The sequence below is a fragment of the Carlito syrichta genome, unplaced genomic scaffold (genome assembly GCF_000164805.1).
Source record: "Carlito syrichta isolate Samal-C Ts95f unplaced genomic scaffold, Tarsius_syrichta-2.0.1 Scaffold304646, whole genome shotgun sequence".
Classification (NCBI taxonomy): Eukaryota; Metazoa; Chordata; class Mammalia; order Primates; family Tarsiidae; genus Carlito; species Carlito syrichta.
Window position 1 is genome coordinate 495,771 of NW_007248742.1, and position 25,247 is coordinate 521,017.

At 35.8% G+C, this 25,247-nt stretch overlaps 1 protein-coding gene across 2 annotated transcripts in view; it reads right to left on the bottom strand.

Moving 5' to 3' along the window:
• Nucleotides 1-8,425: 8,425 nt before the first annotated feature.
• NBN (nibrin) overlaps nt 8,426-25,247 on the bottom strand; it is a 46,366-nt gene continuing 29,544 nt past the window's right edge. For both annotated transcript variants that reach the window (XM_021713647.1, XM_008060557.2), the window contains exons 12-16: nt 20,436-20,507; nt 18,799-18,954; nt 16,187-16,300; nt 9,752-9,801; nt 8,426-8,599 (exon numbers count right to left, since the gene is read on the bottom strand). In XM_021713647.1, coding sequence (XP_021569322.1) covers nt 8,569-8,599; nt 9,752-9,801; nt 16,187-16,300; nt 18,799-18,954; nt 20,436-20,507 — 423 coding nt within the window. In that variant the 3' untranslated portion in view covers nt 8,426-8,568. The remainder of the gene's footprint in view (nt 8,600-9,751; nt 9,802-16,186; nt 16,301-18,798; nt 18,955-20,435; nt 20,508-25,247) is intronic.

Below are 25,247 nucleotides of genomic sequence, written 5' to 3' on the forward strand. Positions count from 1 at the left end.
GAGGATTTAAAAAAAAAAAATGATACAGCTGGGCTTGGTGGCTCAGCCTGTAATCCTGTGCCTTTGGGAGGCTGAGGTGAGTGGATTGCCTGAGCCCGCGGGTTCGAGACCCGCCTGGGCATCGACACCTCATCTCTACAATAAATCAAAAAATCAGCCGGGCGAGGTAGCACATGCCTTTGATTCCGGCTACTTGGAAGGCTGAGGTGGAAGGATCGCCGGAGCCCAGCAGGTGGAGGCTGCGGTGGCCGGGAGCGGCCACTGCACTCCAGTCTGGGTGACAGTGAGACTGCAACTCAAAAAAAAAAACCAAAAAAAAAAAGATACAATAAAAATATAACTTAGTTACAGCTTTCAGTTCTTGGGCAGTCTCAGTATGTGAATCTCATCCAACTCTACTTTTTTTTTTTTTTTAATCTAAGAAGTGCCAGGCTCGGTGGCTCAGCCTATAATCCCGCAATTTGAGAGGCTGAGGTGAGTGGATTGCCTGAGCCCGCGGGTTCGAGACCCGCCTGGGCAACTTGGCAATGCCTCATCTCTACAATAAATAAAAAAAATTAACCAGGCATGGTAGCACGTGCCTGTAATTCCAGCTACTCGGAAGGCTGAGGTGGAAGGATCGCCGGAGCCCAGCAGGTCGAGGCTGCAGTGGCCGGGAGCTGTCACTGCACTCCGGTCTGGGCAACAGAGTGAGACTCCCAACTCAAAAATAAAAATAAAAAAATAAAATTTAAGAAGTTTCATCATGTAATAATTTCTATGGCATAAAATTTTAGTTAACAGATCTTTAAAAAAAGATCAAAGGTATTTAAAAATATTGCATAGTCAATAGGAAGTAGTGAAAAATTCTAAACAAATCCTTCTGTTAATTAAAAGTAAGTTCCAATAAGTCCCAACTTTTGGAACACTGAGAAACTCAGAATGAAACAAAACTAAACTGAATTTAAATGCCATTACAAAATCTAACTGGGTTGCAAAGGCTGCTTATTGTATAGAACTCTTGATCAGATTAGATCTTATAATAGTCTTTTAAAAACACTGTAGTATACATTCTTAGGAGGGAAAACATGCCTGAGTCTCTAAGGCTAGCCTGAAAAAGTGTATGTGGAATAAGGATTAAACAGATAATCAGCTGATTTTGAACTATTCCTCTATTCAGGTTATTTAAGAAAAAGGGTGTCTTTGGAAAAGAAACAGTGTAAACAAGGTAAAGATAATGACTGATAAACCATAAAAAGAATGAAAACTTTTCAATTTAAAAAGGATGGCCTACTGATTTTAATCAGGACAGTGAAAAGACAATTGGACTTACCCTTCACTCTAATCAACTATATAACTCTGAAAAGTAGATAAAGCAATGTTTTCACACAATGAGCAGTAGTACAGGACTGATTTTTAAGAGAAGAAACAGAGGTATCATCACTTTTTCCCTGAAGGTACTTTGCAAACTAACATAAAGAGTATGTCTAGATAACAAAAAACATCACATTTCAGGATTTAGCTGGAATTTGCTGGGCAGAATACTGGAGAGGAGGAAGCTACACAGAGAAGCACCTCCAAAGCATCTTCAGTTTAGCACAATACTAAACTGAAGTTGGGATGAGAAATCATTGGTCTTGTCAAAGATCAGCAACTACAAACCAGGGGCTGAATGGAATTCTGGAGATAAACAGTTCTAGAAGACAGGAATTATAGCCAACCAGCAGAGCCAGGCCTTAACAGTCCAAGAATTCTTTTGAGACCCTGCCCCCAAAAGGCCATTCCTTGAGAATAGGGATACTCTAAATCTGCCTAAAAACCTCAAAAGGATGAAGCAGATTTGCCAGTAAATTAATTGCCTGCTAACACAAGCCTTGACACTTCTTATAGGAAGACAAAATCTGAACTCTCACAACACCATTGACAATGTCCAGCATATGGTATAAAGGTATGAGATGTCCAGACAAAATGTAATACAACCAGCAGAAGAAAAAAACCAAAACAGACCCAGAGTTGACACTGTTGGAAATAGCAAACAAGTACTTTAAAATACTATGAATACGTAATTTAAAAACTTAAAGGAAAAGGTTGACACAGAGTGAACAAGTGGGGGAATCTCGTAAGAAAACTAAAAAGTGAACTTTGTACAGCTGAAAAATACATTCTGAAATGAAAAGTTCACTGGATGAGCTTGACAACATAAAGGACACTAAGAAGAAAATGAACTCGAGGACAGGTTAATAGAAACTATCCAAACAACACAGAGAGGACTAAAAATAATTAGACTTAATGACAAGACATCAGATGGTCTAACCTGCATGTTGGAATCCGGAGGAGAGGAAGAGAGATACTGAGAAAGAAAAGCATACATTTGGAGAACTAAATGTTGAACAATTTCTAAATTTCATTTAAGAAACAATCTGCAGATCAAGAAAATCAAAATAGGTAAAACATAAAGGAAACTACATGTATGCACATCATAATCAAATTGATGCAAAATAAAGAGAAAAATTTAAAAGACGTCAGGGGGAAAACATAATGGAACATAAGAGAATAAATGACCAGAAAAAATGCAACAGGAAGGCAGCTTTTAAATATCTTGCCATGCTGAAAAAAAAACACTGCCAAACAAAAATTCTATATATCTAGTGAAATTATTTTTTGAAATGAACACATGTGAAAGTTGAAAAACTGTGATATCAGGAGATCTGCACTACAAAAAATGGTTGAAGGAAGTTCTTTACATTGAAGGTAAATGATACCTAATGAAACATAGATCTACATGAAGGAAAGAAGAGTGCCAGAAATGGTAAATGATTATTTTTCTCATTTCTTAAGTTATTTAAAATCCAATTGACTGTTGAAATGTTTAACCAAAAAATGATTTAAAACAAAAAGTAAAAAGTAATAATGTAATGTAGTAGTGATATTTATAGCAGAAATAATAGATAAGTGGAAGTATACTTTCTTAAGCTGTATACATTATGCATAAGGTGGTAAGATGCTTACTAGAGCATAAGTTATTATGCATATTGTTATTAACAGCCAATTGGATTTGAAATAATTCTTATTAGCCACCAAAATTTTAAAGGCGTTGCTAAAAAGCCAGTAGAGATGAAATACTAAAAACTAATTAAAAAGAAGGCAAAGGGTTTGTATGTCAGGGGAGGGGGGAGGGTGTGCAGGGAGACCAGATGAGACAGAGAAAACAAGTATCACCGACTCTGACCTAACCGTTCCAATAATTATATTACATACAAGTGGATTAAGTACCACCAGTTTAAAGACAAACATCATCACACCAGACAAAAAGCTTCAAGAATATATTCCTTACAAAAGACTCATGTAAATAGGTTATAAGTAAAAGAATGGGAAATGACATGCAAAGCACCAATAAAGACTTCAAGACAAGTCTTAATAATAAAGATAGGGCTCGGTGGCTCAGCCTGTAATCCCAGCACTTTGGGAGGCTGAGGTGAATGGATTGCCTGAGCCCGCGGCTTTGAGACCCGCCTGGGCAACTTGGAGAGACCTCATCTCTACAATAAATGAAAAAATTAGCTGGGTGTGGTAGCGCGTGCCTGTAGTTTCAGCTACTTGGAAGGCTGAGGCGGAAGGATCGCCAGAGCCCAGCAGGTTGAGGCTGTGGTGGCTGGGAGCGTGCCACTGCAGTCCAGTCTGGGCGATAGAGTGAGACTCCAACTAAAAAATAATAATAATAATAATAATAATGATAAGTTTCTCATAAAAGGTTAATTCATGAAGAACATACCAATTCTGAATGTATTTGCCCCTAATTACAGAGTTTTCAGACATATAAAGCAAAAAAGGCAATAGAGATCTAGAGGAAGTGATAGACAAGTTCACAATTATAGTTGGAGAGTTTGTTATTTCTGAGTGTTCAAACAAGTAGATAAAATCGGAATATAAAAGATTTCAATACCATTGTAAATCACTGACCTGATATTTATAGAGCACTCACACCTCTCAACTGTAGAATACACATTATTTTTAAGAGCACATAAAACACCCACCAAAACAGACCAAACATATGCTTGCTTGCCCATAAAACTAGTCTCAAATACTTTGAAAAGATTAAAATCTTACTGTGTTTGACCTCTGACCACAGTAGAATTTAACTTAGAAATAGCAACATATACAAGTAACAATTATATCATTTGGTAGATGAAAAAGCTATATTTGGAAATTAAACAGTCCACATATCAATGAATAAATCACAGGAAAATTAGACATATTTTGAACTGAATGATCGTATAAATATCCAAATTTGGTACATGCAATTGCAGCAGTGCAGAGTGAAATTCATAATTCTAAATACTGATATTAGAAGACAGGCTTAAAAATCTACAATGGCTAATAATATAAGAGCATATTTAACCCAAAGCAAGCAGAAGGAGGGAAATAAATCATGAAAATCAGTAAATAGAAAAAGAACATATAGTAGAGGAAAAAAGCCAATGAAATGTTCTTCAAGACATTTTCGATAAAGTTAATAAACCTCTAGCTAGCTGACAAGAAAATAACTCTAAGCTCAGATAACAAGAATGAAAAAGGAGACATCACTGCATATTACAGAGACATTAAACATTTAACAAAAATGTTATGAACTTTGTCAAATAAATTTGACAACTCAGAAGAATGGACAGAGTTCTTGAAAGACTCAAACTACCAAAACTGCCACAAGAAATAGAAAACTTAAATAGTTCCCTAAGATTAGAAATAAGACATTTAACAGCGAATTGATTGTCCTAACCAATGTAATAGATAAGAAAAAGAAACGGCAAAACAAATGGAAAAGATAAAGTGAAACTGCCTTTATTCATATATGACACAATTGTGTACATACAAATCCTAAGGAATCTACAAATGGATCTAATGAATGGGTGAATTTAGTAAGTTCATAGACTAAATTCAATATATAAGAATTGTATTTTCATATAGAAGTAATACGGCATTGTATGATAAAATACCATTTGCAGTATCAAAAAATATTAAATGCTTAGGGATAAATTTAAAACAGATGAGTAAGCCTCTATAGTGAAACAATAAAACAGTGCTGAAAAAAAGAAGTGCTAGGTAAAGGGATATTTTATGCTATGGGTTGGAAGACTGAATGTTTTTATAATGGAATTTCTTCCCAAATTGATATTTAGATTCAGCAATGCCAGTTAAAATTCTAGCAGATTTTTTTTTTCTTCTTGAGTTGGAGTCTCACTGTCACCCAGGCTGGAGTGCAATGACAAGCTCATGGCTACCTCAGGCATCCTCGACCTGCTGGGCTCAGGTGATCCTGCCACCTCAGCCTTCCAAGTAGCTGGAACTACAGGCATGGTCCACGTCTGGCTAATTTTTAAATTTATTGTAGAGATAAAGTCTTACCAAGTTGCCCAGGCTGATTTTGAACCCATGGGCTCAGGTAATCTTCTCACCTCCGCCTTCCAAAGTGCTGCAGTTACGGGCATGAGCCACTGCACCCAGCTCAGCATGCCAATTTTATTAAAAAACAAGAAATACTACTAGGAAGACTGAGGTTGAAGGATTGCCTGAGCCTAGCAGTTTGAGGCTGCAGTAGCCATGAGCATGCCCACTGCACTCCAGCCTGGGCAACAGAGTGAGACTCTGACTCAAAAAAAAAAAAAAGAAAAAAATCGACATGCTGGGAGGATTTATAGCATCTGATTTATAGTCCCTGACTTATGATGGTTCAACTTAAGACTTTTCAACCTCATGGTGGTGTGGAAGTGATATACATTCAGTAGCTTAAAAACTGTTTCCCTTAACTCCCTTGCAGCCAGAGTTCCATCTGCAAGTAGCCTGATCTGGTTCTGGCAAATAGATGGCACTCCCCCAAGGTCTGCATGGTGAAAATTATATAGAGGCCAGCTTCCTATCCCTTTTGCTGTTTCTGCTTACAAGGGAAGTCAATGGAAATATGGTTTCCATTCCTCATTCTACAGGCAACTAAGCAGCTGAAGTGATTAACTGGCACTTCCTTCACATTGGATCTTAGGATGTGGATGTATTTTTAAATGCACGGTTCCACTGAGAAGCTACCCGAGTAGGTCTATAATAAATTGTTCTGGGAGCTTTTCTTGAAAGCCCAGACTACAACCTGCTCCTCCTCTAACCATTTTAAGCACCGAATACCTTCTCTTAAGTCATTTCCTGCTTAAAATACTTAGTCATTTACTTCAATTAACAATTCAGTGTAGAAACATCTCTGCCCTCCATTTCTTAACATGCCTTACGCAGCATTATACACTGGTTTTGAAATCCCCATGCAGAAACTGTCAACAGTTCCTCCTCTGTCTACAAAATAAAAATTCAGACCTTCTGCTTTGATATTTAAGGTCTCTCAATTTGCTAACAAAGCTGGGGCTCCATTTTAAAGAAGTGCTGTTCCCCTAGTTTGGGAGGCTAGCCTGTGCAGTAACAGATTAGAAACGACTTTCAATGCCATGGTTGAGAGCAGTAAAATACCTTCCAACAAGTTTGCCCACCCCACATCATCATTGTATAAAGGGGAATAGGCTGACTCAATACTTGTATATTCATATTCAATAGCCTTACAAAAAAGGCAAATCTGTTCACAAAAGCGATTTATACAGTCACCCTTGTGAGGCTTGAGGGAGAAGACTTTACCCAAATCTCAACTTGCTGCAATTTCATAAGAAGGAATTTGGGTCAGATGTAGACTCCTGCTAGTGGGAACAACTACAAGACTTCAGTAGTGGATCAGAATTATGAGAGGAAAGATACTCCTGAGTAGTAAGGGAGCTGCGCCTGGAGAAAGAGAAGAGGGTAAGTAGCGCTAAAAAAGCTACTGTGAAATGGACAATTGTGATACTGTGGCCAAAGGGCAAGCCACCTCCTCCCTACCATCAGGAAGCTGGCTGAGCTACAGCTCCTAAAGTCCTAGCCTAGAAATGGGGGCACAGTTCCCATTCATTTGATGAAGATAGGATGGTGACAGGATATCCCTCCCCTCTTCTTTATCCCAAAACAGGTAAAGGTTTACAAAGAGTTTGCACCAGAGCCAGGGTAAAAGTATGTAACCTACCCAAGTGGGTCTGTGAGTGAAGTTGTACAGGGCAGAGCTAGCTGGCTTATAAAGATTGAACAGTGCTGAAACATTTATGCAAAGCAATGGGAAACATCTTCCATTTATTTTAACAGTACTCTCCATGGTGAATGAAACTTAGAGGGAATCTTAGCAACTCAAGACTGTCGGTTCTCAGAGAACAGAGACCTTTACTCATTCATCTTTGGATTCTTTCACAGTGTTGTAGATGGCAATGCTTTATATATATATGTTTAATAATGTTTCCTAAACAAAGAATTTGAAAGGATAATGGAAGCTGAGAAAACAAAGTAATAAACAAAAGAGCTATAGATTTACAAACTATTTCCATAAAAAAATGATGTTCTGAGGGTTAGTCAAAGGTGGAAAGTATCTTGGCCAGATACTTAAACAGGGTGACTTTCCTCAATTGAATATGGAGAAATCCTAAGCTTCCACAAAGCCCACAAAAGTATATTCTAATTTATGCTATAATTTTTCATGCTCTGATTTAAAAAAACCTAAAAAGGTAAGGCTTGTTAGGGTGGCAGAAACTGAGACCAGGAAGCTTTCAGTCAGTATAAAAGGCCTGTACCATTTTCTAGCCTAGCACTTAGATTTAGTTAATAAAAAAAGACTACATCAGAATTCTAATATGCAACCTAAGTTGAAAATTACTTGTTGATATTAACAAATTTGAAAAATATACTTTCTTTTTTATCTTACCCTTTAAGGTAGAAGACAGCCTCACCTTTTCTACTTTATTAATAGGGAAACTAAGACTCTCATGAAGCTCAAAACAGAGGCACGCCCAACTCAGTACGAACATATAAAAGGGGTACAGGTCCTGCCATTCTGGTAAGATCTAACTACGAGTTTGATGATGTCTTCCTATGGTCTTCAGTTTCTGTACTAGAATAATATGTGGGTGACATCTTCACCACTGAAGCCATTTCATTTGGGTATTCCAGTTTATGGAAGACTACAGCATAATGAAAAAGAAGAAATTACACTGATATTCTTATGATCCTCTAATCTACTAAGTGAAAAAGAACAATGTGCAGAACACTGTATGTGTTATTTGTGTAGACATTTATTTAAAAATGATATGTATACAAATTCTGAATAGGCATTAAAAGTTTCTGGAAAGACTCTCAAGAAATGGATATCATAATTTCTTTCTGAGGGGAGCCAAATAGCTAGGACAGTGGTGGAAGGCTAACTTTAGTCTTTACCCTTTTTATGTACTTTTAGAATTTTGAACTGTGCTTATATTAAAACTATTCAATAAATAAACACATTTTAAAAAGAAAACAAAATTATGAGAGATGAGATGACAAAGCCTGAAAAGAGATCAATATTGTCACACACAAAATAAACAAGTTTTATGCATTTTATTTAACAAATTTAGGGCATAAAATATTTGTAACATATTCATGTATCCCAGTTAGCCTGAAGTAAATGTTAGATACAAAATGTTTTTCCATGGCTTCTTTTTAAATCCTCAGTTATCTTCTCCTTTTTACATTAGGATTATATCTGCAAAGAAAGAAATGGGGTTAAATGATATTTAGATAAGGGGTGGTATTTCTTTTAAAGTTAAAGAGCTTTCAAACAACAGTCACACTTTGGCAAATGGAGACTGCCAATTTTGTCCTTAGAATGTCCTTAGACATTCTTATTTTCATTTATCCCTTTGATGTTGCTTTGATGAATACATGGTAACAATAAAACATCATCAAAGGTAAAGCTTTACAATAATTAACGAAAATAAGAGTTTAAAAATCAATATGTATTTATACTTCTTCCAGTATGGCTTCAAACAGAAGCCCCTCCAAAATTAAAGTATACCATTCGTACAAAAGAGCATAATAAACCTAAAATATAATTGTCACTTCATAAAATTTTCTCCTATAGCAATTAAATACAGCTGAGCAACAAGAGAATCTCATTTGACTACCTAGGAAAATAAGTACTGTCTGTCAACATTTTCACCTATGATTTATATTGTCAATTATGAAATCAGAGAATCAATCTAACTGGCCACAAAACAGACTAAAAAATACAGTATTTTGGTTCTGCCTTTAAGTAAGTTTGGAAAATGTTACTCTCCCTTAGTTGGTCTCTACTTCTAAAATATTATTTTATTAGTATTTGAGAAGTAATTCTTATAATAGGTTTGTTATATCTGCAGAAATGCTGAAAGTGTAGTAAGTCAGAATTAAATTATAACCACCTATTACAATTCATCTCAAACCTCCCACCAAAATCTGCTTTGAGACTCTAACCCAGCCTTTTATTTTTACGTATGTGCCAATTAAATATGCATAAACAAAACAATCTGGCATTTTACTTCAAAACTAAAACTAAACAAATGGTCTGACATTTTACTTCTCTTAATTCAAAACCTATTATGTTCATAATTCTACCCAGAGCTGAAAATATCTCATAAATTTATAAGCCAAGTTCACCCAGTTCAGGAACCTTCTTTTCACTTGAATGCCCGCATGCAAATTATAAGTATCCTGTGATACAGTACAACTGAATCAACCCCAAACCTCGAAGCTATAGCCAGTAAACCCAAAGGAGAGATATACAAGCACTAAAAAGAAGCACGCATGTTAAAAACAATAGAACTAAAATTTATATACATCTTGCAAAGGTACATGAGAAAGCTGAGTCAAAGTTTACCTAAAGAGATCATCAGCAAGAGACTCTTCTTTTGCGTGTTGATTTTGTACCTGTCAAAATTAACATTAACATTAACTTCAAACATTTGCTCAATGGTGAATACATAGTTAATTAACTACTATACGGATGGGTCACTGATATCTTTGAGATTTTCAATCATGGAGGTCCTAAGTGCATGAGTTCTTGCTTCTACACTATCTCATTCAACTGATCTCTGTTCACTCCATGCTAGGATTCTTGTAAAAGGGCTCTAATTAAACAACTTTCTCCAATCTTTGCTCAAAAGCAACCAACATATATTACAGACTTGTTCAAATTTTTTTACTCTTTCCAGCAGAAGCCTTTTACTAAATGAAATTTAAGTGCTTTGGAGTCAGACCACTGATGAGACAGAGAGAACAATACTTAACCCAACTTCCCTTAAAGTAGCTCTGCAAGTAAAGGGGCTCCCATCCTTTTGATGCCAAACAGGGACTAGAAAGTACTGCTAAATTACCTCAGCTACAAAGTACTTTTCAACACAAATTCCTAAAGCATCTTAGAGTTAGGATCATAAAAAGCCTGTGCTGAGAGCATCTCCTAAAGTCCAGCTATGACCAAATCATTTGTCATTTGAAAGCCTTCAATGACTTCTCCCATCTATCAAAGAAAACACAAACCCTTGAGTCTGACTCCAAAAAGGTACGAGGCTCTTTATAACCTGGGTCCATTTTACTTTCCCAATCACTTCTCATCGTCCTCTTCATGGATGGCATGCCAGTTAAAAGTGAATTATAAAAAAAGACAATAAAAACAATACAAAACCCATCATCACCTCTTAATACCCATGACCCTCTCTCTGTTTTTGTTCATGTTTCTCTCTGACCAGAAAGCTACCTCTTCCCACATGTAACCACTTTTCAAGGTGCAGTCATTCAATAAGTATTTAGTGCCTACTATGTATCAAGGAACATGTTCTTCACCTCTTTAACAGAGGCTTTCTGATCCCCTTCATTTAAAAATAATGCCTGCTACGAAGAACTCCGCAAAAACTTCACCTACAGAACTCCTAGAATGCTTCTCAATTTCTACCTTCTGTTTTAATTATTTATATTTGTATTCTATCCTTTCTAAAAGACCATTAAGTTCCTTAAATGCACACATAGTAAGTTCTCATTTAAAGTTTTCAGTAGGTTCTTGGGAACTGCAGCTTGAAGTGAAATGATGTACAACAAAGCCAATATTTTTTTTCTCATCAACGTTACAACAGAACAATATTATTCAAGGATCCACTATATGTCATCTCACTTAAAGCTGCAGTTTCCAAGAACCTATCAACAAGTGAGCACTTACTGTACTGTTTGTTCTTACTGTTAATAATTTACACTTGTGTGTTTTCAGATAATATCTTAAACTCTTTATTTAAAAAATTCATTTACTCTTCTTGTAACTTTATTACTACTATTATAAGATTGTCCCAATTTTAACCAATGAGGGAACAGAAACTTAGGTTAAATAACTTGCAGAAGATCAAAAAACTATCAGATGGAAAACTGGGATGTGACCAGATCTCCCTTAATAGAAGCACCAACTCTCAACCCAGCTGCCACACGGTTTTTGAATCTTGCTTCTGAATCTCTGGAAAAAGCCTAGAAGTGGGACTTGTAGGGATTCCATCTTACAGACTGATTTTCTATTCATATAGTGAACCGTCAAAATCAAATTCTTCTTTTTCACACTTTATAATAGGGATAGCAGAACACAAATTGGAAGACACGATTTTCATAAAGCAGTTGTCAAAATAGCTGCTGGTATCATTACTGTAAATATACTTAGGGGCTTCTTGGCAGGGGATGCTAATTTTAAAGCTGTAGCACAGTAAAGAAAAACCAGAGAAAAGAAATCAGTTTTATTTCATATATTTTAGTAAAAACATTAAGTAAAATAGTATTAAGGCATAGAAATATTACTGGCATTCGTCAAGGGTCCAAGAGAACTACATCTTACAGTCTTTCAAAATTCAAATCAGGCTATGCAGAGTTCAAAGAATTATTGTTTGCTGTACTGAATAAAAATATCCTAAATTCAAGGGAACTTCAGGAACTGATTCAGTGATTATGGAAACTAAGACTGTGTGTGCAGAAGTAGAGAAAGAAGGGCTGAACAAAAACAAAAGGCAGGGAATACAGAAAAGGAATAGCTAGGGCAAACACGGAAATGACATGTCAGTACTTTGGCACATTATGTATAGAAGCAGTAGCCACACAGCAGAAGCAAGTCAAGTCTATTATGGAGTAAATCCTACCTACAGTGCCTAAAATTATTAGAGTGAACAGAGATTTCATGACATAAATCTAGAACACAGTCACTCTCTCTAATTCCTAATGAAATAAACAAAAGATAGAAAAAAGTCAGCAGCGTATCATCATTTTCTCAACTACTTTTCCATCTAAAACCAACCAAACAAAACCTGACGGTGGTAATTAATTAAAAAGAAAGGGATAAGCCCATGTCATAGATTTTAAAAATGCAGCTGTTTAAAGAATCAAATGGTTCTGATGCAAATTATTCCCAACACTGTCCTAACACATTAAAAAGTACTACAGAACTGGCCAAACCTGAAGATTCTTACTAATGCCTCAAATTTGGGAAAAAAGTAGCCTGAATAGGCAATTACTAGTAGCCGGCTGCTGGGAAGGGACTACTAGCATGGGGAGGTGAAGGAGTGGAACTGACACTGACCCCAGAGATAGGCTCCAGGAATCCCTAACAAATTAAGTAAACAACCTAAAATGCTAGGTTATTCTTTGGGGATAGGGTACACTCCCTGATACAGGCCATTTAATTTAAATTCTGGGACAAAGCTAGCCCAGGTTTTTAATAAAAGCTGCACACAGCTCCAGCTGAGCTTTTCCTCTTCCTGATTCAATGTCTTCAGGCAGCAGAAACTAGATGGGACACACAATGTGTCTTTGACTGAGACTGAGCATGTTGCCACACTGACAGTGAGGCACAGGGGAATTCTGTTCTTTATGGGCAAGCTAAGAGGGTTAGGAGTAATTTCAATTATACTCAATTTCTACCTCACAAACTGGCTTTAGAATGTAATCTCTGCCTAAGATGGCACATGATCCTTTTACATAGCAAACAGAATATTCAAACAGGGCACTTCACTTTACACAACTGAGGATGAAAGAAAACAGCAAAGATACTCAACATATTAAAGGAGAAAAAGAGAGATACTGGAGCAAAACATGCAAAAGATAAATGAAGAACTCTGCAAGAAACAATAACCCAAGAATAAAAAATAAATTAAAAACAACATGAAAACAATGAAATAAGAACCAAAAAGGTAAAAAATTTTAAAAAGAACAAATGCTAAGTAAACAAATCGAGAACCACAATAACACCATTTCAAAATTAAGTAAATGGGAAATAGCTAATGTTCTCCATTGTTATAAGTGCTTTATAAGAAGTATTTAATCCTCACATGTCTGTGAAATAGAGGTATTATTATTATTTTCATTCTGCACAGAAGGGAACAGAAGTATTAAGTAATTTGTCCAAGGTTACACAGCTGGTGAGAAATAGAATAAACATATGAAATTTGAATTTTTGATAAGTAAAAGTTTAAAAAACCACAGTGAACGCAGAAGAAAGAGATGTAGAAAGAGATGTAGAAGGCAAAGGTGATTCAATAAAAGGATAGTCAGCAGCATATCATCATTTTCTCAACTACTAGAGAGCCTAGCAAATATATAAAAATTTTTTAAATAAAAGTTCCTTGAGAAAAAAAAACCTGCAAATCAAAATAGCATATTATGTTGTAGAAAAAACTAATGAAGAATGAGCAACACTGAGGTATATTCTAAGTGTTACTCTGAAGCTTAAGAAAGACTATTGCAGACATGCAAGTCACCTAAAAAGGGAAAAAACAGGACTTGCAAAAGGTGGGGGAGGGGAGGTGGGAAGAAGTACAAATGATGTCCTCTCTCTTTGTAGCAGGGAGTCAACAAATAATATCTAAAAGTGAAATATGAAGTTTAAAACAAATACTGATTCAATTTGGTGATTTTCATATTTTCTCCCCTAAATCTCAGAGGGATCCCTGGAAATAAAATGTCTTGGAAGAAAGAAACATTTATCCATATTCAGCAATGAATGTTTAACTTCCTTCTACCAATGTCTCTCCCTCCCTTCCCAGTCTGTCTCTGCCTCTCACCACTCCTCAATGAAGAGCTGCCTGGAACATTACTCACTTAAATGTTTAAACAGACAATTTCTGGGCTTTAGATTTTCACTTCTTGATTATTTTGTGTACTGCAATAATTCTTGGGAATGCACATTTATAAAATAATAAGGGCAATCATTCTATCAAAAAAGAAAAGGAGAAAGGATATGACTGCCATTCATTCATTTTTTGACAGTAGGTATCCTGAGTGATCTTCCTAACAACTCTACTTTTACAAGCAATCTTCCTAATAACCCTTATTTAAAAATAACTTAAAAAGTATTTTTGTTTTTGAGTTGGGGTCTCACTTTGTTGCCCAGGCTGGAGTGCAGTGGCACACTCACAGCCACCCCAGTGTCGAACAGTTGGGCTCCAGTGATCCTTCGCCTGGGTCTTCCAAGTAGCCAGAACTACAGGCACGCACTACCATGCCCAGCTAATTTTTGATTTATTGTAGAGATGAAGTCTCGCCAAGTTGCCCAAACTGGTCTCGAACCTGCAGGCTCAGGCAATCCACTGGCCTTGCTGGGATTACAGGCTAAGCCACCAATCTCCGCCTAAAAAAGCATTTTCAAAAATGAGTTGCTGAAGGATACACTATACCCACTAAAAAGCAAAATAAGGAACCCTGAGAGATTAGCAAGCACCACAGCCAGCTTTTGTCTTGCAAACCACGAAAAACTGGAACTCTGCTTTGTATGGGGTATGAGTGACATGAAAAAAAACCCAAGATGGTGACTTTAATAAAAGACCCAACACTAAAGGAATAAAGAGAAATAAATCTTACAACATAGAATTAGACAGCAAAGAAACTTGCCTGCCTTAACTGTGAAACTTGGTGAAGGAAAGAAGTAAAAATTTCACTTGAAGTTTATAGTGACAAATCAGCCCTTACTCACTCTGGCTTCTAGTGCAAATACTAACTGTTTGAATGATTAAAAAAAAAAATCACAAGATGAGATTTTAATTTAAGTGGTTTCATATTGGTAGAAGAAGACTAATAGAAACATATTTTCTAGAGGAAATAAAGTTGGACTTAGGACTCAAGGAAATCCCACAGATCAGGTTCCAAGAAAACTTCAAGTTCACATACAAAGATCACAAAGTATAAATTGAAAAACAAGGTATCATAAGAGCAGAAAACAGATCAACAAATATTGTAGGTGTTGATATCATCAGGCAAAGAATAAAAAGAGGATTTTAACGCCGGTAAGGAACAAAAAGATTTAGAAAAGAATAAAATAGACTTCTAGTACTGAAAAAAATCCTAAAACTCAATTGATGGATACAATACCAACCAAAGTTGAAGACAAAAGTAGTCAACTGCAAGACAATCTGAAGAAATTGCCAAAAACAAAACCCAGAGAAACAGAGATGGCATATATAGAAAAGAAGTTAAGACTCATGAAAAGGAAGAAAACTTAATGTCTATCAAATAGGAATTCCAGAAGGGGATAGTAGAGAAAACAGCAAAAGTATAATATTCAAGAAAACAATAAATGAGAAATGTTCAGAATTATGGAAACACGATTCCCAGATTTGCAAAGGCCAGTCCATTTATATACTATATAACTGATATATCTGTATTATCTTCCATATGACTATATTGTCATCCTTTTAATTGTTATTTTTTTAGTTTCCTTTTAAATTTTGGCATAAGCTTTCCCTCTCCCTTTACATTAGGATGTAAAGTTAATTAATTTGTTTAGGTCTCACTTTTTAACCAACAAAAATAAATCTAGAGTTCCTTTAGAGAAGTGTTGCAGAAAATTACAGAGTATCTTTTTTTTTTTTTGAGTTGGAGTCTCACTCTGTTGCCCAGACTGGAGTGCAGTGGCCGCTCCCCGCCACCGCAGCCTCGACCTGCTGGGCTCCGGCGATCCTTCCGCCTCAGCCTTCCAAGTAGCTGGAACTACAGGCGTGAGCTACCATGCCCGGCTAATTTTTGATTTATTGTAGAGATGAGGTCTCACCAAGTTGCCCAGGTGGGTCTCGAACCCGCGGGCTCAGGCAATCCACTCACCTCAGCCTCCCAAAGCACGGGATTACAGACTGAGCTGCCGAGCCCAGCTCCAGAGTAATCTTAATGCTCTATAATTCAGGAGTTTTCCTGAATGAATGACCTTGAGTCACTTAAGTTTGGTTTTAGGAAGTATTTGCTCTAAGGAAATCACAAAGGACCAAGTGGAATTCAAACAAGTTTCTGGGCCTTAATTCCTACTAACCTCCATTTCCTGCCTTAACCACTCTTCTAATTCTGTATTCTTTCGAGCATGATGAGCTATTAAATCTGATCCTCCAATGATGTGTGGAAGTTTTCCTGCTCCAGGATATGTGACCTGTTAAATTAAAAAAAAATAGTAAGGTTGAACATATTAACAAATTAGGATGACCATTTTTAAAAATTTTATTTTTAGAAGTGGAGAGAAATTCCTTTATTTTACCAAGGAAGATGCCCAAGGAAGTCAAGTAACTTGCTCAAAGTGACACAGTTGGATACTGGACTGAAACTAGACCTTTAAGTTTTCCGGTTCTCAGTTTAGTGATTCCTATCTCTTTGAGAATTTGTGACAAAGAGGGAAGACAGAATTGTAAAATGAGCCGCGCTTGGTGGCTCAGCCTGTAATCCCGCGCCTTTGGGAGGCTGAGGAGTGGACTGCCTGAGCCCACGGGTTCGAGACCCGCCTGGGCAGCGAGACCTCATCTCTACAATAAATCAAAAAATCAGCCGGGCGTGGTAGCGCATGCCTGTAATTCCGGCTACTTGGAAGGCTGAGGCAGAAGGATCGCCGGAGCCCAGCAGGTCGAGGCTGCGGTGGCCGGGAGTGGCCACTGCACTCCAGTCTGGGCAACAGAGTGAGACTCTAACTCAAAAAGAAAAAAAAAAGAATTGTAAGATGACCATTTTTAAAAAGCTTAAAAAGCAAAGACTGTAATCATGCATAACTTAAGTACCAAAGATGTTTAAATCCCACAAAGAAAAGTGAGAGGGAGGTTACTCTGTGCTAGACCAATGTGTTTTTGCCCTTATATTTTCCAGCTATTTCTATATTCAGATTTGGACACATCATTAGAATTTATGTACTAAAAAGGATTTAAGATTTTAAATTTGGATTTTTTTTTAATTTTAAAATGGCCTTAGTTAATCATCCAATAATTAAAGCAACTCAAGGCGAACACACATATTTCAAAGTTTAAGCAAGCCCTTTCTAGTACTGATGAAAATTTAAATCCTTTCCAAATTTTCCATTTTATAGATCCTAGTGAGAGATGTTAGAGATGCTGAAAGTTTATTCTTTCAATTGACATTTTAATTATTTATAAAGAGTTGCTAAAAAAAAAAAGAAAATTCTATATTAAAATGCATGTCAAGTACACTGCTGATATTGTATTTAGGGAGTAAGTAATAAATCCTTAATATGTATAAGGAGTGCTCTTAAAATTTCAATATATTAAGTAGAAAGGGAAATGTAAATTAGTTTTCACCATTAAGCAGTATTTGAAAAGCACAAAAAGTGACACATCATTGCTTTGGAGGTTTAAAGAAAAACTCAGGTAAATTCCTGCCATGAGGATATCTAGTTAAACATCTTTCTAGGTACACTTTGGTTTGAATTTCTTCTATAGTTTCAAAACAAATTTCTTGGTTAAGGACACCAATATTTTTAGGGGTTTAAAAGTTTTCCAAACCATTTTCCAGAGGTTTGTACTACTTTATATATCTTCAGTTATTAATACACTTCTATGCCAATAATGAACATTATTGTTTTTACTTTTTTTCATCATTTTAGTCGTTTATTGTATTAATTTGGAAGTAATGCCCTGTGAGTCAGTCTTTAATGACTGAGTCTTAAGAAATTTTATTCCAATCAGCTGGGCGTGGTAGCGCATGCCTGTAATTCCGGCTACTTGGAAGGCTGAGGCGGAAGGATCGCCGGAGCCCAGCAGGTCGAGGCTGCGGTGGCCGGGAGCGGACACTGCACTCCAGTCTGAGCAACAGAGTGAGACTCCAACTCCAAAAAAAATGAAATTTTGTTCCCTAGTGCCTTAAAATATTTAAATTACTCTAATCAGAGAAGTTTCCCATTTCTAATTAATGCCTTCTCACAACAGTCAGATCTAGTAGGTTTTATTGCTTTTTCTTTAGTAACTTAACTGATACAAAAATGTCCTTTGAAGTTTGATTTCTTTAGCAATGAGATTTTATAACAATATTAAACATAAACTACCATGTAGTAAGGATTTGCCCTTGTGCTAGTCAGAGGCCAAAACTATGGGGTGGGAAAAAGTGAAGTTAAACATGAAGGTACCATGGTGTCATGTAAGTGGGAGATATTTCTGTCTTCTGCTCTATGTAGAAGAGATTCTTCATGACCAACACATGGAGTTTAGAACCCTAACTAATTAAACTCAGACAAGTTAATACTAATGCTCACATTAGAGAGACAAAGCTACACTACCTCATAGTCATGGCAAAATCATACAGATCATGTTATAGAGAAAAACAGTTTTCCACAAAAATGTCAGATAGTAGATTAATATTAGAAAGACAGGAAGAACACTGTCATTATAGACAAAAGCCTCATGTTCAAGGTGGAAAAAACCAGGTCAATAGCAAACTATAAAGAGTTCAGTCTTGATGAAATATGTTTCATTCTAGGAGTTCCATGTATTCATTAATTGTCAGTTCATGTCCTTTCTAATCTTTTTAACAGTTTCAAGCAGAAAAAACAGCATCAGTTTCAACATAAACTGCTTATTATTAATTAGCACCAATGGTATTTCTACAAACATTTCAAACACTGCCCTCTTGTGATACAGATAAAGAAATACCTACCTTTTTGAATTTCTTGAAATTCTTTAGGTGACCATAATCATTATTTACACCAGACAAATTTCTGGAAGTAGAGTTTTTAACCACCAGTGATCTAAATTCAGTCAATAACACCTTTCTTGGAAGCATCTCACTATCATTCCAAAGTTCATCATTGTTCTTAAATGGGATTAAGATGGATAGATAAGGAAAAGAAACAACAAAAAGGAAAATTATTTGTTACTTAAAGATCTATAGAAAGAAGTTCAAATACCTGAAAAAACAGTAAAAATGGTTTATTTCCTGTACCCAAAATACTATCTTTGGAATCAAATCATACCTATTTTGAAAACAGAAAATTACTTACTCAAATACTCTATAACTCTAGAAATATTTATAATATACTCATCTGTGATAGAAGACTAAAAACCATACAGTATTTTTAAGGTAGTAGTAGCCTAGTCTAATAAATATCATCTTAATAAACAATTTACCATCCAGTATTTATGTTCTTGACATGAAATCTCAGCACTGTTTGCTTCTCTTCATTAATATTGTACAATGAGATTATTATACATTTTGTTTTATATGTCCTCATCTACTATACTTAAGCTTTCTTGGATTCTCAACAGTTTCTATTTTTAAATTAATTTTTACACCTTAAAGGATCAATCACTAATTCTGAACACACTGCCTCATCAACTGACTAGCTGTTTTTACTTCTAGACTAATAGTTATTAAATTAGCCTGAAGAGTCCTTCCTATTTTTCAACTGCTGGTCAAAACTCTTTGCGTTATGTCATTTACTATTAACTATCTGGCTGACCATCTCAATTCTTCTAACTGCTGAATTACATAAATCATATGGAAGTTACTAACAGGGCTAACATAGAGGTAGTCAGGAAGGAAAAAGAGAGGGAAAAGTCAGAAGAAAAGGTTCATGTGACAATGATAGAAGTAAATAACCAGTCTAAAACATTTAAAGCTTAAAATATTTAACAACCATTTCTCTATTTGACAAAAACAACTACCTTGCTGGAATTGTCAACCTTATTTACTTATTTTGAGTTGGAGTCTCACTGTTGCCCAGGCAGGAGTGAAGTGGCATAATCACTGTTACAGAAGCCTCAACTTGCTGGGCTCTGGCAATTCTTCTGCCTCAGCCTTCGGAGTAGCTGGGACAACAGGTGTGCACAACCATGCCCAGCTACTGTTTTTATTTACTGTAGAGATGAGATCTCACCATGTTGCCCAGGCTGGTCTTGAATTCCTGGGCTCAGGCAATCCTCTAAGCCTTGGCCTCCCAAAGTGCTGGGAGTACAGGTGTAAGCTGCGGTACCCAGTCTTCAACCTTATTTCATAAACAAAGTACTTGAGGTTCATCAATGTAAAAATGCTTCTTCAAGGTCACGTATCTAGGGACCTTAAAGGAGTAGAAGGCAGGGAAATAAATCCTGGCTTCTCTCTGTACTCTTTTTACTATATCATGGTTGTAATGTGATCTATTCATTTCCAGAGGAGACAATCATCAAGTACACCAAAATTATAGAAAGAGAAATAATTAGTCTTAAGAATGTAAAATGACAAAAGTTGATAAAATGATGGTTCTTGTAAGTCAAGTATTTATAAAAATTAAATAAAATAAACAAACATTTCCTCACAGATACTTCCTCTTTAGATGACCATAGTGATTCTTTCTTGTGTCCATATTTCTTCCCAATTTCATTTTCTTGCTAAAGAAATACAATACAAAACTCTGTTAGTAGGAGTTATAAAATAGTACCTTTCTATCACTTCATGGCCTTTTTGCTAAGAACAATTATAATATGGTACCTTGCTACAAACTTTAAAGAGATATTCATGCTCTAACCCTGCCATTTGACTTTCAAGTATCTTTCCTAAAGCAATTATGAGATGAAAATAAAAATATACGTAGAGATACTGTAGTATGAGCAAAAAATTGGAAGCAAACTAACTTCATATAAATTACATGCTTAGATAATATTTAAGAATATGGGAAAGTGATCCTAAAATAAATTAATTAATTCAAAGTCTACAAAATAAGATTTAAAATAATATACCAAAATATTAACTATGGTTCTCAGCAGATGGTATGATTATCAACACGTCAGTTTGTTCTGAAAATTTCTATATTATCATGTATTACCTTAACAATAAAAAAGAAAAAAACATTTTAAAAGAATTCTATTTACATTTAGAATAGAATCTTAAATCATGCTTAAACAAAGAAAGGAGTTACTTCAACTGTTCAAGATACTTGTCTGCAATAAAAGTGGAGACTGGGCTGGGCACAGTGACTCAAGTCTGTAACTTCAGCACTTTGGGAGGCTGAGAAGGGAGGATAGCTTGAGCCCAGGAGTTCAATATCAGCCTGGGTAACATAGTAAGATCTCATCTCTACAAAAAAATAAATAAATAATAAAATTAGCTGGATGTGGTGACATGCACCTGCAGTCCCAGTTACTCAGGAGGTAGAGACTGGAGGATCACTTGAGTATTGGAGGTCAAGGTTATAACAAGCAGGGATAGTGCCAGTGCACTCCAGTCTGGGCAACAAAGTAGGATCCTGTCTCAAAAAAAAAAAAAGAAAAAGAGGGGAGGACTGCCTTGTATAGCCAGTATATTTTTACATTAACATATCCAGACCATGTTTAAGACAAAACCATATTGCATAACTGCTTTCTATTACTTTTAGTAAAAACTACAATCTTCTTGGATACAATAGGATGTATATTATTTTTCATCAAATTTCCAATGATATAACCATAAAAATCCATAAAAATTTTTAAAAGGAGGTTGAAAATAAAGAGGAAAAAACCACTGTGTTGCTTAGAGAATAAAGAGAATCCGTGTTTTTATTTATCAATAGTTAAGATAAACATATATATCCTCGGCCTACCATGTGTCCTTCTACTTAAGCTGAGTACTGTACATCATTTACTAGAACTTCTTACCACAGTCAGAACATTCCCTATATACACATCAGCACATAAACGTCTTTTACATACCTTCTCCCCATCCTACCCTACTCCCTCAGACTTGTTCATCTTCTTGAGCAAGTTTTAATTTCCCAACTCAGAGAATCATATTACAACCTAACCAGACACTCACACTATAAGCTTGGGAATTATCCTATATTCTTTCCTATTTACTTATTTCCCATCTAGTCAATCACCAAGTCTTGGGGATTCTGCCCCAGGGTCAGACTTCTCCTCTTACATTGCTTTTTACCTTAGCATGCCCAATGCCCAGAAAAATTGAATAAAGACATAGATAAATGAACAAATGACATAAATAAATGAATGAATGACATTCTGAGACAGCTGACAAAGGGAATGGCAAAAAGAGCAAGGTAGATCTGTGTTTCACTCCCAGTTGTCAAAACCTAGCTATGTTACCATGGCAAGTTACTTAACAACTTCCATTGTCAGTTTCTGCATGTGTTCAATGGGTATGACACAAGCAACTTCATTACAGGGTTACTGTAAATATAATGATAGTATCCAATAAGTGCTATTACTACTGAGTACTGGAAAATACTACAGTTTTAAGAGAGAAGGAAACCTTAATTTGGGATAGGAAGCTAGAATGACGTGAGAAGGAAATATACTACAGACTTAGTGGGTGCTGTTATGGAGAATTTAACTGGATCTCGAGTGATATTTGCATTTTACAGAGACCGAGAATTCGAAAGGCTAATACTCAGACACAGCTATCATTTATATAAGGATAAACTCCTAGCAAGATAGACAGCCAACAGTTTTTCACTTCGGTTTACAGGAAATCTTACAGACATGCTATAATCTATATTTAGAATCAGAAATAGAAAAATGACAAAAATAGAAAAATGGTGATTCTACCATTAACATATTTTGGGAATTGACTTTCTAAAATATAGCTAAGGAATCCAACACCAAAAAGAAGTATCACCTTTTCTGCATGCTTAAAACTACAAAAAAAAAATTTTTTTAAGATTAAGACTTTTTTTTTTGGATAATCACTTCTGTAACTAGAAAAATTAAGTGCAATTTCTTTACTCTGTAAGTATTCAAAAGGACTTTCGGATAAATTCCTAAAATAGTAAAAATGAAATAATTAAAAACAATCTCACAATGAGTAAGGTTGATGAATTTTATCAATGTAATTTCCTGGTTGTAATATGGTACTATAGTTATGCAAACTGTTACAATCAGGAGAAACTGAGAGAAGGTTATACAGGATCTCTCTATCACTTTTTAAAACTGCATGTGAATAAACAATTATCTTAAAAAGTTTTTAAAATTATCTTATACTAAAAGCAAAAATACATTTGTAACTAGTTTCTTACTAAATAAATTACAGTGCTGAAATATTTAACTTTAAGTGCAGTCATCCTTCTGTATCCCTAAAGATTGGCTCCATGACCTCCCTTAGATACCAAAGTCCATGGATGTTCAAGTCTCTGACATAAAACACCAAGATATTTGCATATAACCTAGGCACATCATCCTGTATACTTTAAATTATCTCCAAATTATTTATAATACCTAATACAATATAAAAGGTATATAAATAGTTGTTATAGTATACAACAATAACAGGAAAAAGTATGTACATGTTCAGTACAGGTATTTTTTTTCCAAATATTTTCAATCCATGGGTGGTAGAATCTAATGATGCAGAATCCACTGGAATGGAGGGCCAATCGTATACGCTAAAGTGCATGTAATAACCAAACTGCTATTCACTCTCCAAAAGCCTACTATAACATATTTTGTACTGTATTTTTCATTTAGAATGTCAGGAATTCTGAAATGGTAAAGTAAAAGGGGGATTATGCTATAGAATCACAGAGTAAAATAAAATAATTATATTTCCTGATATTATATATCATGTAAACCTTAGAAATTAAACAAAAGGTCTTTTCTGGTTCATGAAAAACTGTTTAATGGTTCTCATAAGGTAGCCTGGTGCTCAGCTCTTGTCTTCCTCTGCGCTTTAGTGCCCAATGCCCTGGGAGAATGTGAAGTGAAAAGAGGTATTTAGGAAGATTAATTAGCAGCCATACAAGATGAACCAAATAGTTGTGTGACTAACTAAAACCACAACCATTTCTAGACAGATATGTGGCCACTGTGAGCAGCAGACCAATCTGGCATAGAATTTAAGGTAAAGAAAGACTACTTAAAAATGTATACATAAATATTAAAATATGTAATAGGAGAAGACTAGAGACAGACAATAAGAACATATCAGAAAAAAACCAAAAAACAAAAAAATATGAGCGGAAAGGGCACCATAAGGGAAATGCATTTCCAAAGGTTCAGTCAAAGTAATATATAAATAGGGCTTAACTTTCTAAAGACTGAACATGTGTATGTAATATTATTAAGCACAGATTCTGGAACAGTCTGGAGCTAAAGTGACAATGTAAATTCATGATGCAAGTAGAGTAAACATAGTATTATAAAGAGATGTATATTTACTAAAGTTAGCAAACCATTCCTTAGACTTCAATAAATGTCCCATTAAACTAACATATTTAGCTCTCCAATATAGTAGAATTGCTACAAAAGTGACTTATAGGATAGATAAACCTCTTGGTTCACTTAATTCTTCTTTAAAATGACAGTCAGTCTTAGATCCTGAATAATAAAGAACACTGTCTCTGAAGTCCCCACTCTGGCTGCTAAATGGAATCAGACATCTCAATATCCATTCTCCCCTTCCTTACTAATACAACTCTGTCAGGGACAGCAATGTGCCAAGCTTAAAATATTTCCCAGACTCTTGCTGATTGAGGGTGAATAATAGAAAGTGGCTAAACTATGTCCAATTCTGGCCAATACAAAAGCTATTAAGTCGGGTTTCTGAGGAAGCTCCTTGGAAAATGGGGAGAAATTTAGCTGGAAGTGTCAGGAATTCTGAAACAATAAAATAAGGAAAAGGGAAATTATGCTATAGAATCACAGAGTAAAATAAAATAATTATATTTCCTGGTATTATATATCATGCAAACCTAAGAAATTAAGTAAAAAGTCTTTTCTGGTCCATGAAAAACTATTTAATGTTTCTCAAGTTAAGGATGCCTGGTGCTCAACCTTCACCCTGTCTCCTCCCCACCATGCTCTTCTTCCCTAGAAAGTAGACTTGATGGCTGCAGATACCCTCTCAAAGAAGAGAAAGACAGATGCCTAGAAAATTAATAATATGGAGAGCAGCTTTGTCTACTTCCTGGCTTCTTTTATAGGAAAAAAAATATCCTATCGCCGGGCTCGGTGGCTTAGCCTGTAATCCCGCGCCTTTGGGAGGCTGAGGTGAGTGGATTGCCTGAGCCCGCGGGTTCGAGACCCACCTGGGCAGCGAGACCTCATCTCTGCAATAAATCAAAAAATCAGCCGGGCGTGGTAGCGCATGCCTGTAATTCCAGCTACTTGGAAGGCTGAGGCGGAAGGATCGCCGGAGCCCCAGCA